This window comes from Indicator indicator, chromosome 5 (genome assembly GCF_027791375.1).
Source record: "Indicator indicator isolate 239-I01 chromosome 5, UM_Iind_1.1, whole genome shotgun sequence".
Lineage (NCBI taxonomy): Eukaryota > Metazoa > Chordata > Aves > Piciformes > Indicatoridae > Indicator > Indicator indicator.
The window spans coordinates 37,412,304-37,428,505 of record NC_072014.1 but is presented as its reverse complement, the minus strand read 5'-3'; the positions used below and the strand labels follow the sequence as shown (position 1 = coordinate 37,428,505).

Below are 16,202 nucleotides of genomic sequence, written 5' to 3'. Positions count from 1 at the left end.
TTCCCAGGGGAGATGCTCAAGTCCCCTAAGCATCCTGCTGGCTCTCTGTTGGATTCTCTCCAGCAGGTCTCTGTCTCTCTTGAACTGGGGAGCCCCAAACTGGACACAGGATTGCAGCTGTGGTCTCAGCAGGGCAGAGTAGAGAGGTAGAAGAATGGATGCAGGTGTTTTCACAAGCACTGCTAGGACGTGAAATGAAAGCCAACATCTTGCCTTCAAGGATTGAAGCTAGAAGAGGACAGATTTAGACTGGAGATTAGGAAGAAATTCTTTACAGTGAGGGTGGTGAGACACTGGAACAGGTTGACCAGGGAGGTTGTGGATGCCCCCTCTCTGGAGGTGTTCAAGGCCAGGCTGGATGAGGCCTTGAGCAACCTGGTCTGCCCATGGCCCATTCTGTGATTCTATGATTTCTCCAAACTTCTGGGGCTATCCTTTAAAGTCAGGTGACAGCCATGTGGGAAATATCTGGACTTTTATCTTTATTCAATCATTTGACCCGAGACCAAAGGTGATGGTTGAATGCTTTGTGTGGGACACTCAGTGTGCAAGAGCAGAAGCCCTGGAGCTGCCTGACCTGTTTTGAGCCTGGTTTGAGTCTCTCTTTGCTTTCAGCCCTGGTAACATGGGGCTGCTGGACCCAGCCACCAGCGATGGTCGAGTGATTTTCTTCTTGCCCTGGGAGAAGATGACTATTGCAGGAACCACAGACAGCCCAACTGATGTCACCTCCCACCCCATCCCAACAGAAGAAGACATCAACTTCATCCTGAACGAAGTGCGAAACTACCTCAGTGTGGATGTTGAAGGTAAAACTTTGTCAGCTCTGTTTGGCCCTGATGACTCCATGGCACTTCAGCTTGACTCAGTGCAGTCTGTCATCTAGCAGCCATGGTTCTGGTGCTTCTGAGTGCTTCTAAAGCTAGTAGGACATAAGTGTGCTCCTGAGCTGTATGATGATGCTTTTCCAGATAACCCTGCACTACTTAGGTTATGCAAATAGAAAGGAAGGGACCTCTGGAGATCATCCAGTCCAACCCCCTGCTAAAACAGGGGCACACACAGCAGTTTGCCCAGGATCACAATGGCCAGCTGGTTTTGGAAGCTCTCCAGAGAAGGAAATTCCGCAACCTCTCTGGGCAGCCTGCTCCAGGGTTCCAGCACTCTCACACCAAACAAATGTCTCCTCATCTTCAGGTGGAACCTGCTGGATTCCAGTTTGTGCCTGTTGCCCCTTGTCCTGTCACTGAGCACCACTGACAAGAGTCTGGCCCCAGCCTCTTGCCCCCACAGGTCCTTTACCTCTTGCTGAGCTTTGCTCAGATACCCTCTGGGGCTGCTCTTCTCCAGGTGTCTCAGCCTGTCCCCACAGGGGAGGTGCTCCAGCCCTCTGATGATCCTTGTGGCCTCCTCTAACCTGCTCCAACAGTTCTGTGTCCTCCTTGTGTTGGGGGCCACAGAACTGGATGCAGTACTCCAGGTGAGGTCCCACCAGAGCAGAGCAGGGGGCGCAGAACCACCTCCCACATCCCTTTGGTCACACTGCTTTTAATAGCCATGGTTATGCTGGGTTAACAGTTGGACTTGGTGATTCTGTGATTCTGTAATCTCATGCTGTAGCCTTGAGAAGAGAAGACTGAGAGGAGATCTCATCAACATGTATAAATATCTGTGGGGTGGGTGTCAAGTGGAGAGGGCCAGGCTCTTTTCAGTGGTGCACACTAATAAGACAAGGAAGAACAAGTTCAAGCTTGAACATAGAAGATTTCAGCTTAACATGAGGAGAAACTTCTTTACAGTGAGAGTGACAAAGCACTGGAACAGGCTGCCCAGAGGGGTTGTGGAGTCTCCTTCTCTGGAGCCTTTCCAACCCCACCTGGATGCATTCCTGTGTGGACTACCCTAGGTGATCCTGCTCTGGCAGTGATTTGGACTCGATGACCTCTGGAATCTCCAACCTCTGATGTACTGTGGTACTGTGTTAGAGGTCTTTTCCAACCGTTCTCTGATTCCATGATAGATAAGCCAAGGATGTAGATAAGGAAGCTGGTGGAGCTAGGAGCATGAAGAAGGCAGAGCTGTTGGGAGTACCCTGCAGAAGCCCTGTCTGAAGGCTTCGGTTGCTTTGATCGGAGCCTACCTGCAAGCACGCCGCTCGTCACGCGTTACAGATTGCTTGTCGTTGACTTGAGGACGTGGTGCTGGCCCTATCAGCTGGCTGCAGCCCTTCCTTCCTGCTGCCATAGCCAGTGCCAGGGTTATCTACTGCCACAGGCTTGGCAGGGCTCCAAGCTGGTTAACGAGGGTGTCGGGCACGCGCACCGTGCCGCGCTTTCGACTTCTGACAGTTTAGAAACCTAATGTGGGAATCTCATTTCTCTGATTAACTCTTCACATTGGCAGGTTCAACAGGCTGGCAGAGCACCATTGATTTAGGAAATCTAATTCATGGTCTTTTTGTGGTAGTTTTTTTTTTGTTGGTGGGTTGTTTTGGGGTTTTTTTTACACCCTTTTACTGATTTTTTTTGCATTCTCATTAGGCTTGAAGGTTGGATAAAAAGAAAACCAACCCCAGCGTTCCCAAGACTTCAGAATCAAGAAAATCAGGCAATTGTTTTGGGTTTTTATTTTCTTCCCACTTGCAAATTTAATAAGGCACAAGTTGAATTTTGTCTCTTGGTCTTGTTTTTTGATCCATTAAAATGTGACTTTTGGAAGCTGGGCTATTTTCGTTCATAGAATCATAGAATGGTTTAGGTTGGAAGGGACCTTCGAGATCATTGGTTCCCATGCCCCTGCCATAGGCAGGGACACTTCCACTAGGCCAGGTTGCTCAAGGCCTCATGCAGCCTGGCCTTGAATACTTCCAGGGTGAGGGCGTCCAGAGCCTCCCTGGGCAACCTGGTCCAGTGTCTCCTCACCCTTTTCCTACAACTGTTAAAGGCTTTTGTTGCCCAAGGTTTGTAGCTGAGGTCCCATCTCTGGAGACATTCAAGATCAGACTTGATGTGCCCTGGGCAGCCTGATGTAGTTGGAGGCATCCCTGCTGACTGCAGGGGGGTTGGATAAGATGACTTTTAAGGGTCCCTTCCAAACCAAAAGGTGAGTTTGACAGCTGAATCTCTCTTAGTCAATCAATTCCCAGGATAAGTAACTAGAAGGACTAGAGAGGTGATTGTCCCCCTCTACTAGGAACTGGTGATGCTGCACCTTGAGTATATGTTCAGCTTTGGGCCCTCACTCCAAGAAAGACATTGAGTAGCTGGAGCATGTCCAGAGAAGGGCAACAAAGCTGGGGAAGGGTCTGGAGAACAGGGCTGGTGAGGAGCAGCTGAGGGAACTGGGATTGTTCAGCCTGGAGAAGAGGAAGCTGAGGGGAGACCTGGCTCTCTACAACTCCCTGAAAGGAGGTTGGAGCCAAGCAGGGGTTGTTCTGTTGTCCCAAGTAGTATGTGATAGGGCAAGAGGAAATGTCCTCAACTTTTCCTAGTGGAAGTTTGGGTTGGACATGAGGAACAATTTCTTCCCCGGAAGGGTTGTTAAGTCCTGGCCCAGGCTGCCCAGGGCAGTGGTGGAGTCCCCATCCCTTGGAGGGATTTCAAAGTTGTGTAGATGTGGTGCTGAGTGCCATAGTTTAGTGGTGACCTGGCAATGCTGGGTTAATGTTTGGACTTGATGAGCTGAAAGGTCTCTTCCAACCTAAGTAATTCCATGATTCTATATCTCTGTTGTCTTGGGTTTTTAACTGATTTGAACAACAGACCACCCTGTCTCTGGCTTTGGGGTACAAAACATTCCTGATACCAGTCAGGGCTGTGCTGGTTTTGCTTCTCTAGCCCAGATTATTCACAGGCTCACAGGATGTTAGGGGTTGGAATGGATCTCCAGAGATCATCGAGTCCAACACCCCTGCCAGAGCAGGACCATAGAATCCAGCACAGGTCACACAGGAACACATCCAGATGAGGCTGGAAAGGCTATAGAGAAGGAGACTCCACAACCTTCCTGGGCAGCCTGTTCCAGTGTTCTGTGAGCCTCACACTGAAGAAGTTCCTCCTCATGTTGAGGTGGAACCTCCTGTGCTGGAGTTTCTCTCCATTGCCCCTTGTCCTATGCCAGGGTGCAAGTGAGCAGAGCCTGTCCCCTCCCTCTTGACTCCCAGCCCTCAGATATTGCTAAACATTGATTAAATCCCCTCTCAGTCTTCTCTTCTCCAGACTGAACAGCCCCAGGGCTCTCAGCCTCTCCTCACAGGGCAGTCCTCCAGTCCCTTACTGCCTTACTTTGGAAAACCTTCTCCAGCTTTTTGAGTTGTTTGGCTCCCAAGCACAGTCCCCATTCCACAGCGAGTATCTACTCAGAGGCATCACCACTTTGGCTGATCTTTGGCTGATCTTTGCTTCTGGACAGTGAGAAGAGGAGATGTGTTGGCAGCATGGAGTGGCATTCGTCCTCTGGTCACAGACCCCAACTCCAAGGACACGCAGTCCATCTCCCGCAACCACGTCGTTAACATCAGCGAGAGCGGCCTGGTCACCATCGCAGGTATGGCTTTGTGGGGCCTTCCCCACTGGGGTTTAGTCCAGGCTTTTCCTGCTGCAGGATCATCGTGCAGCACTCTACAGTCATGGTTTAATGGCCATCATGGTGTTGGGTTGATGGTTGGACTCCCTGACCTCAGAGGTCTTTTCCAACCCAAATAGTTCTATGGTTCTGTGATGGTGGAGGCATGACTGAGGCTCTGGCCAGCCTGATCTAGTGTGAGGTGTCCCTGCCCATGGCAGGGGGGTTGGAACTAGATGATCCTTGTGGTCCCTTCCAACCTTGACTGATTCTAGGATTCTATGATTCTATGATTCTATGATTCTATGACTGGCTTGTTGGAGCAGGACCAGTAAGAATAATGGAATATATAAAATACATATTCATAGAATGGTTTGGCTTGGAAGGGACCTTAGAGATTATCTAGATCCTATCCCCTGCCATGGGCAGGGACACCTTCCACTGGACCAGGTTGCTCAAGGCCTCATCCAGCCTGGTGGTGAACACCTCAAGGGAGGAGGCATCCACACTTCCATGGGCAACCTCTTCCACTGCCTCACCACCCTCATTGTGAAGAACTTCCTTCTAATGCCCAACCTAAATTTACCCTACTCCAGTCTCAAACTATTGCCCCTTATCCTGGCACTATAAGCCCTTGACAAAAATCCCTCCCCAGCTCTCCTGTAGCCCCCTTCTGCCACTGAAGGCTGCTGTAAGGTCTCCCTGGAGCCTTCTCTCCTGCAGGCTGACCATCTCAGTACACATCAGCTTGTTATTCTGCCACTTTCCCCCAAATAAAGAGGTGAATGTGTGGTTGCAGGTGGGAAGTGGACAACCTACCGTGCCATGGCCCAGGACACCATCGATGCAGCCGTTCAGGCGCACGGTCTGAAGGCAGGTTCCAGTAAGACCATTGGACTCCAGCTACTAGGGGCTGAGGACTGGAGTCCCACCCTCTACATTAGGTTGGTCCAAGACTATGGACTTGAAAGTGAGGTGAGTCGTGGTTGCTGCTGGTATCTCTGTGTTGGAGGGGTTTTGCAGCAGTGTCACTGCTGCTCTGACCCGTTCACAGCCCAAGGAGTTTCCTCCCACAAAATCAACATCCAGTGCCCTCCTCAGGTTGTTTGTGGCTTGTGATAAGAGACCTGCAAGAAACTTGTGTGTCTTTGATGTGCTTTCCAAAAGCATGGAGTCAGAGAGTGGCTTGGGCTGGAAAAGCCCTTTAAGATCATCCATTCCAACCATTCTCTAACCCTACTAAGGCTAGGGATAAACCATGTCCCTCAGCACCACATCTCTGCATCTTTGAAACACCTCCAAAAGTCCCTCCAAGGACAGGGATTCAACCACCTCCCTGGGCAGCCTGTTCCAGTCTTTGAGGACACTTTCAGCAAAGAAGTTTCCTCTGAAGTCCAACCTAAACCTCTCCTGGTGCAACCTGAGGCCATTTCCTCTTGTGCTGTCACTGGGAGAAGAGACCAACACACATCTGGCTCCAGCTTCCTTTCAGGGAGTTGTAGGGAGCAATGAGGTCTCCCCTCAGCCTCCTTTTTCTCCAGGCTGAACAACCCCAGTTCCCTCAACGTGTTGAATTTTGTTTTCAACTCCGTAGGTGGCTCAGCATCTGGCTTCAACGTATGGTGACAAGGCTTTTGAGGTGGCCAAGATAGCCCAGGTGACAGGGAAGAGATGGCCCATCGTTGGGAAACGGCTTGTGTCGGAATTTCCTTACATTGAAGCTGAGGTATTGTGCAGAAACTCCATCATGTTCTTTGAATCCCAGCATGGTGGGGGTCAAAAGGTCTTCTGGCACCCTCACAACAAAGAAGTTTCTCCTCATCTTCAGGTGGAAGCTCCTGGCTTCCAGTTTCTGCCTGTTGTCCCTTGTCCTGTCACCAGGCAAGAAGTCTGACAAGAGGCTGGCCCCATCTTCTTGTCCCCTACCCTTTAGCTCTTGCTGAGCATTGATCAGATCCCCTCTGGGGCTGCTCTGCTCCAGCTTAAGCAGCCTCAGTTCCCTCAGCATTTCCTCCTCACAGAGATGCTCCAAGCCCCTCAGCATCTTTGTAGCCTCTACTGGACTCTCTCCAATAGTTCCCTGTCTCTCCTGAACTGGAGCCTAAAAATGGACCCAGTTCTCCAGCTGTGTCCTCATTATGGCAGAGTAGAGGAGAAGGAGAACCTACTGGCCACACTCTTCATGTGCCTCAGGAGACAACTGGCCTTCTTGGCCATGAGGGCACATATAGCTGACTCCTGGGAAACTACTTGTGCTCCAGCACTCCTAGGTCCTTCTCTATGGAGCTGTTCTCCAGCATCTCACCCCTTCATCCATTCCTTGTTCATTTCACCCCCTCACCCATTCCTTCTTCATTTCACCCTCACCCATTCCTTGTTCATTTCACCCTCACCCATTCCTTCTTCATTTCACCCTCACCCATTCCTTGTTCATTTCACCCTCACCCATTCCTTCTTCATTTCACCCTCACCCATTCCTTCTTCATTTCACCCTCACCCATTCCTTCTTCATTTCACCCTCACCCATTTCTTCTTCATTTCACCCTCACCCATTCCTTCTTCATTTCACCCTCACCCATTCCTTCTTCATTTCACCCTCACCCATTCCTTGTTCATTTCACCCTCACCCATTCCTTGTTCATTTCACCCTCACCCATTTCTTCTTCATTTCACTCTCACCCATTCCTTCTTCATTTCACTCTCACCCATTCCTTGTTCATTTCACCCTCACCCATTCCTTGTTCATTTCACCCTCACCCATTCCTTGTTCATTTCACTCTCACCCATTCCTTGTTCATTTCACTCTCACCCATTCCTTGTTCATTTCACCCTCACCCATTCCTTGTTCATTTCACTCTCACCCATTCCTTGTTCATTTCACTCTCACCCATTCCTTGTTCATTTCACCCTCAACCATTCCTTGTTCATTTCACACTCACCCATTCCTTGTTCATTTCACCCTCACCCATTCCTTGTTCATTTCACCCCCTCACCCATTCCTTGTTCATTTCACTCTCACCCATTCCTTGTTCATTTCACCCTCACCCATTCCTTCTTCATTTCACTCTCACCCATTCCTTGTTCATTTCACCCTCACCCATTCCTTGTTCATTTCACCCTCACCCATTCCTTGTTCATGTCACCCTCACCCATTCCTTGTTCATTTCACCCTCACCCATTCCTTCTTCATTTCACCCTCACCCATTCCTTCTTCATTTCACCCTCACCCATTCCTTGTTCATTTCACTCTCACCCATTCCTTGTTCATTTCACCCTCACCCATTCCTTGTTCACTTCACTCTCACCCATTCCTTGTTCATTTCACCCTCACCCATTCCTTGTTCATTTCACCCTCACCCATTCCTTGTTCATTTCACCCTCACCCATTCCTTGTTCATTTCACCCCCTCACCCATTCCTTGTTCATTTCACCCTCACCCATTCCTTGTTCATTTCACTCTCACCCATTCCTTGTTCATTTCACCCTCACCCATTCCTTGTTCATTTCACTCTCACCCATTCCTTGTTCATTTCACCCCCTCACCCATTCCTTGTTCATTTCACTCTCACCCATTCCTTGTTCATTTCACCCCCTCACCCATTCCTTGTTCATTTCACTCTCACCCATTCCTTGTTCATTTCACTCTCACCCATTCCTTCTTCATTTCACTCTCACCCATTCCTTGTTCATTTCACCCTCACCCATTCCTTGTTCATTTCACCCTCACCCATTCCTTGTTCATTTCACCCCCTCACCCATTCCTTCTTCATTTCGCCCTCACCCATTCCTTCTTCATTTCACTCTCACCCATTCCTTGTTCATTTCACCTCCTCACCCATTCCTTCTTCATTTCACTCTCACCCATTCCTTCTTCATTTCACCCTCACCCATTCCTTCTTCATTTCACTCTCACCCATTCCTTGTTCATTTCACCCCCTCACCCATTCCTTGTTCACTTCACTCTCACCCATTCCTTGTTCATTTCACCCTCACCCATTCCTTGTTCATTTCACTCTCACCCATTCCTTGTTCATTTCACTCTCACCCATTCCTTGTTCATTTCACCCCCTCACCCATTCCTTGTTCATTTCACCCCCTCACCCATTCCTTGTTCATTTCACCCCCTCACCCATTCCTTGTTCATTTCACCCCCTCACCCATTCCTTGTTCATTTCACCCCCTCACCCATTCCTTGTTCATTTCACCCCCTCACCCATTCCTTCTTCATTTCGCCCTCACCCATTCCTTCTTCATTTCACTCTCACCCATTCCTTGTTCATTTCACCTCCTCACCCATTCCTTCTTCATTTCACTCTCACCCATTCCTTCTTCATTTCACCCTCACCCATTCCTTCTTCATTTCACTCTCACCCATTCCTTGTTCATTTCACCCCCTCACCCATTCCTTGTTCATTTCACTCTCACCCATTCCTTGTTCATTTCACCCTCACCCATTCCTTGTTCATTTCACTCTCACCCATTCCTTGTTCATTTCACCCCCACCTTTGATCCCAGGTGCAGTTTAAAAAAGATTCCAAGGGAGAAAAAGCTTCTCAAGTCCTTCTCCTGGTTGGGTGGGAGCCTGTTGCAGCAGGTCACATCGTGCATCCAGCCCAGTGGTGCTGTTTGTGGTGCTGAGCAGAGGTTGTGGCAGCTCCTGGCTGGTTTCTCAGTGGTGCTGCCCTCTGCCCCTGGTGCAGGTGGTGTATGGTGTGAAGGAGTACGCCCGCACTGTGGTGGACATCATCTCCCGCCGCACTCGCCTGGCCTTTCTCAACGTGCAGGCTGCAGAGGAGGCCCTGCCAAGGATTGTGGAGATCATGGGGAAAGAACTCAACTGGAGTGAGCAGAAAAAAAAGGTACAGAGGGCCTTTGTCATCTGAAACAGGGTTGTTTTCCTGGAGGAGTTTCCAGCTCTGAAGGAGTTGGCTGGAAGCCCTCAAATGGGGCTTTCTTCTCAAGAGTGATTCACTTGGTGTAATTCATAGATACAAAGAGTGGTTTGGGTTGGAAGGGATTGTAAAAGATCATCTAGTCCCAACCCCCCTGCCATGGGCAGCAGCTCATTGCAAGGAGATCAAAATAGCTGGGAAATGAGCTGGCCTTGGCTGGAGGGGACAATGAAGATCCAAGTCCTGCTTCCCAGATTTAGAAGCAAATCATAGAATGCATTTGGTTAGAAGGAACCTTTAAAGGTCATCTAGTCCAACCCCCTCAGCATCAAACAGGGACATCCCCAACAAGATCAGGTTGCTCAGAGCCCCATCAAGCCTGATTTTGAATGTCTCCAGGGATAAAGCCTCCACCACCTCCCTGAGCAACCTGTTCTAGTGTTTCACCACCCTCACAGTGAAAAAAAAAACTTCTTCCTAATGTCCATCACAGAATTGTTTGGGTTGGAAAAGACTTCTAACATCATCTAGTCCAGCCAGCAGCCCAACACCACCCTGGCCATTAAACCATCTCCCAAAGTTCCATGTCCTACACATTTCTTGAACACCTCCAGGGAGGTGAAGAAGATTTGGTGTTCCTGTCCTGTTCCCCCTCAGATACTTCATGTGCTGCTCTCCTTTTCAGCAGGTCTGAATCAGAAAAGGAGGATGGTGCAGATAATGCTGTAAGATCTACCTGCTCCTCAGACACACACAACTCTTCTTTTGTCATTGTAGGAAGAGTTTGAAGCTGCTAAAAGATTTCTCTATTTTGAAATGGGCTACAAAGTGAAATCAGATCAATTGGCAAACAGCTCTGAAATCAGCCTCCTGCCAGCAGATATTGAAAGGTGAGTGAAGAGTTAGTTCCCTGTGCTGCTAGGGACTCAGACCTGCCCTGCTCCCCAGAGGTACTTCTCTCACTGATCATAGAATCATGGAATTGGTTTTGGTTGGAAAAGAGCTCCAAGGTCATCAAGTCCAACCATCAACCCCACACCACCATGGCCATGAAACTCTGTCCCACAGTGCCATGTCCACAGGTTTCTTGAACACCTCCAGGGATGGTGACTCCACCACCTCCCTGGGCAGCCTGTTCCAATGCCTGACCATTCCTACAGGAAAGAAATTGTTCCTCATGTCCAACCTAAACCTCCCCTGGTGCAATTTCAGGCCATTTCCTCTTGCCCTATCACCTGATACTAGGGAGAAGAGACCAACCCCCACCTTGCTCCAACCTGCTTTCAGGGAACTGTAGAGAGCAATGAGGTCTCCCCTCAGCCTCCTTTTCTCCAGGCTAAATAACCCCAGGTCCCTCAGCTGCTCCTCACCAGCCCTGTTCTCTGGTAACCCTCCCCTTGCAGGTACAAGAAGCGCTTCCACATGTTTGACAAGGAGAAGAAAGGCTTCATAACCATCCTGGATGTGCAGCGTGTCCTGGAGGTACCATCCCGTGTTCCTTTGCCTCCCTTTTGAAGCCCCTCCTCTAGATTTCAGTGTGGCCCAAGCAGTGCTGAGCAGTGCAGCTGAATCATCTTTGTGCTGCTGCTTTGTCTGCAGAGCATCAGTGTGCAGATTGCTGAGAACACCCTTCATGAAATCCTCAACGAGGTGGATCTGAACAAAAATGGGCAGGTGGAGCTCAGCGAGTTCCTGCAGGTAGGTGCTGCTTTGTCACCAGAGGAATGAGCAAAGGCACAGGGATTTAACTGTTTCCCCCTCATTTCTGAAGGGCTGGGTTGGAGGCCAGGTGAGTTTTGTAGTGTTGATGTAGTGACAGAGCACTGTGGAGTTGTTGCTCTTTGCCCTGTCACAGGGTGAGAGATACACAGAGGGGCTTAGTCCAGACCTTAGGAAGAAATTCTTCAGTACAAGGATGGTGAGACTCTGGAACAGGTGGCCCAGGGAGGTGGTGGAAGCCCTATCCCTGGATGTTTTTAAGGCTAGGCTGGATATGACTCTGGGCAACCTGATCTAGTGGAAAGTGTCCCTGCCCATGGAACTGGATGATCCTTGAGGTCCTTTCCAACCCTGTGAGTCTGTGGACTCTTCTGTCACCAAACCATGATGGTGGCAACCCATCCAGCTGCTTCTTGCAGGGCTTGAAGCTGAGGGGTGCTGCTGAAGCCTGGTGTTGTCCCAGCTGGCTTCTCTTGTTTCTGAGTAGCCTCTCCTGGTGTGGTGTTCCCAGTGCTTGCCATGTCTCTTCTGCCTGGTGGCAATGATGAATGCTGAACATGAGAGAAATTAATGCTGGGGATTTTGGTCAATGTCAGCCCTTTCTTCACTGTGTCAAGTTAAACAAACAAGATCAAGGCAGAGGAAATGGTAATTGTCTCTCTGGAGATGAGCTGCAGATAAGAGCAGCCTTGTTGAATCTAAATGCAGGGAATTTTCACAGGTTGTGGCCAGCATGACAAAAAACCCCACAATTTATTGGCCTAAAATGCTGCAGTTTAGCTGGAGAACTGAAATGCAACTGGGGGAAGGGGAAGAAAAAAACCAACTAAACCATACTGGAGGGGGTTGGGAGAAGAAGCCACAGCTCTGGGAGTTTGCTGATGAATTCAGAGAGAAGAGGGAAGCACAGCTGCTGCTCTGGCTGCTGGAAAGGTCTTCCTCTTGCATCCCTCTGTGTGAGGAAAGATGTCATTGAGGGGAGGGGAAGCCAGTGTTTACTGTGAGGGCTCTGTTTAACTGTCATCCCAGAATCCCAGTGTGGTGGGGGTTGGAAGAGACCTCTGGAGGTTATCCAGTCCAAACCCACTGCCAAAGCAGGGCACCCACAGCAGCTTGCTCAGCATCGCCATGTCCAGGTGGGGCTGGAATCTCTCCAGAGCAGGAGACTCCACAACCTCTCTGGGCAGCCTGCTCCAGGCCTCCAGCACCCTCACACCAAACAGCTTTCTCCTCATGTTGAGGTGGAACCTCTTGGGTTCCAGTTTGTGCCCATTGCCCCTTGTTCTGCCACTGAGTGCCACTGAGCAGAGTCTGGCCCCAGCCTCTTGCCCCCCACAGCTCCTTTAGCTCTTGCTGAGCATTGCTCAGCTCCCCTCTGGGGCTGCTCTTCTGCAGGCTCCACAGCCCCAGGGCTCTCAGCCTTTCCTCCTCACAGAGATGCTCCAGGCCCCTCAGCATCTTTGCAGCCTCCACTGGACTCTCTCCAGTACTTCCCTCTCTCTCTTGAACTCTTGGATTGGATTCATTTGGCCATGTTGTGGTTAAGAAGCTGAAGCAACCACGACTTACCTCTTGTGTGGATTTTGTGGTGGCTCTCTGGGGTTTTTGCTTTCCTGTGCTGAGCAGCCTCGTTAGGACTTGGCTGCCCTGCCTCACAATGTCTGCAGAACACAAAGGCCACATCAGAGTTTTTGTGGATGCACAGAACCATAGAATGGTTTGGGTTGTTAGAAGGGACCTCAAAGATCACTAAGGACAAGTATAGAGTCCTGCATCTCTATACACCACCAGGCACCAGTACAGACCAGGGATCATCCTGCTGGAAAGCAGCTCCATGGGGAAAGACCTTGGAGTCCTGTGGACAGCAAGTTATCCATGGGACAGAAATGTGCCCTTGTGGTCAAGAAAGTCAAAGGTATCCTGGGGTGCAGCAAGAAGGGTGCAGCCAGCATATCTAGGGAGGTTCTCCTCCCCCCTCTGCTCTGCTCCAGTGAGGCCATTTCTGGAATATTGTGTCCAGTTCTAGGATCCCCAGTTCAAGAGGGTCAGGGATCTGCTGGAGTGAGTCCAGCAGAGGCTATGAGGATGCTAACGGGCCTGGAACATCTGTCTGAGGAGGAAAGGCTGAGAGACCTGGGGTGTTTAGTCTGGAGAAGAGAAGGCTGAGAGAGGATCTTGTTAATGCTTACAAATATCTGAGGGGTGGGTGTCAAGAAGAAGGGGTCAGTCTCTTCTCAGTGGTGCCCAGTAATAGGACAAGTACAACAGGCACAAGCTGCAACCCAGGAGGTTCCACCTCAACAGGAGGAGAAATTTCTTTGGTGTGAGGGTGCTGGAGCAAGCTATACAGAGAGAGGTTGTGGAGTCTCCTTCTCTGCAGACTTCCAAGACCCATCTGGATGCATTCCTGTGTGGCCCTGCCCTAGCTGACCCTGCTTGGGCAGTGGGTTTGGATTGAATGATCTCCAGAGGTCCCTTCCAACCCCTACCATTCCAAGATTCCATGATTCCCCTCCTGGTTGCTCATTCAGCTTCATTTGCAGAGGTCCTGCTGCAGACACCATTGATGATTTTCCTCTGCAGGGGAAGAAATCTGAAGGATTCTTAGTTCTCAGGTGGGAGCAAGAAATCCAGAGCAGCCTTTGAGGAGCTGCCTGCTGTAATTTCCAGTCTAATGCTGACTTTATCCATGGGATCAACAAGAATTAACTAAAACCTTATCACCAGTGTGTGCTCGTTAAGAGAGAGCCCAGCCCAGCTTCAAGGACTTAAAAGGCAAATTAGTTTTTAAAAGTCTATAAAGGAATTTGGATTTGCAAGAATGGTGGAAGTCAAGTGCAGTATCTCTGCAAAGGAGGATGTGTGGATGAAAAGGGCATGGGCTGGGGTCAAGGGTAGAGCAGGAGTGGTGGTGGTGGTGGTGGGTTGGTTACATCACTAGGGATGCTCAGGTTGGGTGTTAGGAAGAATTCAACACAGAGATGGTTCTCAGGCTCTGGAGCAGGCTGCCCAGGGTGGTGGTGGAGTCACCATCTCTAGAGATGTTTAATAGTTGTGGATGTGGTGCTGAGGGACATGGTGGTGTGGTGGTGGCTTAGCAGCAGTGATGGGATCGTGAGCTCTAGGGCAGGGGTTGGACTTGATGGTCTCAAGGGTCTAACCTCAGCAGTTCTATGATTCTGTGAGATGGTGCTGCTTAAACCATGGCATAGATGATCTCGTAGATGATCTCCAACCTCAACAGTTTTATCACAGAATCACAGAATCATTTCAGCTGGAAAAGCCTTTTAAGATCATCCAGTCCAACCATTCTCTAACTCTACCAAGGCTGGTGCTAAACCGTGGCCCCCTGCACCACATCTCTGCCACTTTTCAGCACCTCCAGGGATGGGGATTCAACCAGCCCCCTGGGCAGCCTGTTCCAGTCTTTGTGAACCCTCTCAGTGAAGAAATTTCTTCTGATGTCTAACCTAAACCTCCCTTGGTGCAACTTGAGGCCGTTTCTTCTTGTCCTGTCACCTGATAACTAGGGAGAAGACACCAACACCTACCTCACTCCAACCTCATTTCCTATGACTCAGATATGAAAAATACTGAAATAATTTAGAAAGCACCCAGGAAACAGCTGGGTTCTCCTGCTCAGGTGTCACTGAAAACTCCTGCTGTTGATTGTGTCCTGCACTGCTACTTCCAAATGGATTACATTTGGTCCTTCTGCTCTTCCTATCACCCACAACCTCAGCTGATTCATAGATCCATAGAATCCTAGAATGGTTTGGGTTGGAAGGGACCTTTAAGATCATCTAGTTCCAACTCCCCCTGCCATGGCCAGGGACACCTTCTACCAGACCAGGTTGCTCAAGGCCTCACCCATCCTGGCCTTGAACACCTCCAGGGAGGGGCATCCACAACCTCCCTGAGCAACCTGTTCCAGTGTCTCACTACCCTCACTGATATTTCTGAGGAGTGGAAATGTGCTTTGAGGTGAGTCTTTGACACCATCCAGCAGTTCTGCTTCATACATGGAAAAAGCAGTTCTGTTAGTCATCAAATCTTGGTCCAAAGAGCCAATAGCAGGCAGTAACTGAGCCATTTTAGACTGAAACTCTGTTGGTGCCCACCACTGGATACAGATTGGAACACAGGAAATTACACCTCAGCGTGAGGGCATCTTCTCAGCAAGAGCTAAAGAGTGGGGAGCAAGAGAATGGGGCTAGACTCTTCTCAGTGGTGGCCAGTGAGAGGACAAGGGGTAATGGGCACAAACTGGAAGCCAGGAAGTTCCACCTCAACGTGTGGAGAAACTTGTTTGGTGTGAGGGTGCTGGAGCCCCCGTGCAGGCTGCCCAGAGTGGTTGTGGAGTCTGGAAACTTTGAAGGCACACCTGGGTTCATTCCTGTGTGACCTGCCCTAGGTGACCCTGCTTTGGCAGGGGGGTTGGACTGGATGATCTCCAGAGGTCCTTTCCAAGCCCTACCGTTCCCTGATTCTACTAGTGGTGGCCCAGGGCAGGACACGCAGTGCAGAGGAGTCGATAGCCCCAGGCTGTGCGCCCCTGCTGAGGTCCTGTGCTCCCTGAGTGGCATCGCTGGAGGACTGGTGTGGGTTGCAGTCACCTTGCTGTCCCTCTGGCAGGTTGCTGAGACCTTCCCTGTGTCCCTCTTGCCTCCCCAGCTGATGAGTGCCATCCAGAAGGGCCACGTCTCGGGCAGCCGGCTGGCCGTGCTGATGAAGACCGCCGAGGAGAACCTGCGGCAGCGCACGGTCATCCCGGTGGACCGCAGCGGTGGTGGGCTGTGAGCTTCAGCCACCCCCACGCCTGCTGTGAAGTCCCAACGACCACCAGGTCTGCCCTGCTGTGAGTCCAGCCACCACCAGGTCTGCTCACAGCCACAAACATTCCAGTTCTGACTCTCCTGGCTTGTCCCAGATAAGTGGTGTCCAGCTGTTGGCGTAGCTCCTACGACGGCACGCTTGGGTGCGTTTTGTTCTCCTTTGTCAATGGTTTTCTGTGCAGCTCTTTACTGC

At 50.3% G+C, this 16,202-nt stretch overlaps 1 protein-coding gene across 1 annotated transcript in view; it reads left to right on the top strand.

The window, feature by feature from the left end:
* Positions 1-15,974, top strand: part of GPD2 (glycerol-3-phosphate dehydrogenase 2) — a 53,426-nt gene extending 37,452 nt beyond the window's left edge. Inside the window, exons 8-16 of the mRNA XM_054381107.1 lie at positions 616-809; positions 4,411-4,545; positions 5,363-5,538; positions 6,158-6,289; positions 9,264-9,422; positions 10,233-10,345; positions 10,859-10,937; positions 11,055-11,153; positions 15,849-15,974. Of these exons, the coding sequence (XP_054237082.1) occupies positions 616-809; positions 4,411-4,545; positions 5,363-5,538; positions 6,158-6,289; positions 9,264-9,422; positions 10,233-10,345; positions 10,859-10,937; positions 11,055-11,153; positions 15,849-15,974 (1,213 nt within the window). The remainder of the gene's footprint in view (positions 1-615; positions 810-4,410; positions 4,546-5,362; positions 5,539-6,157; positions 6,290-9,263; positions 9,423-10,232; positions 10,346-10,858; positions 10,938-11,054; positions 11,154-15,848) is intronic.
* Positions 15,975-16,202: the final 228 nt, after the last annotated feature.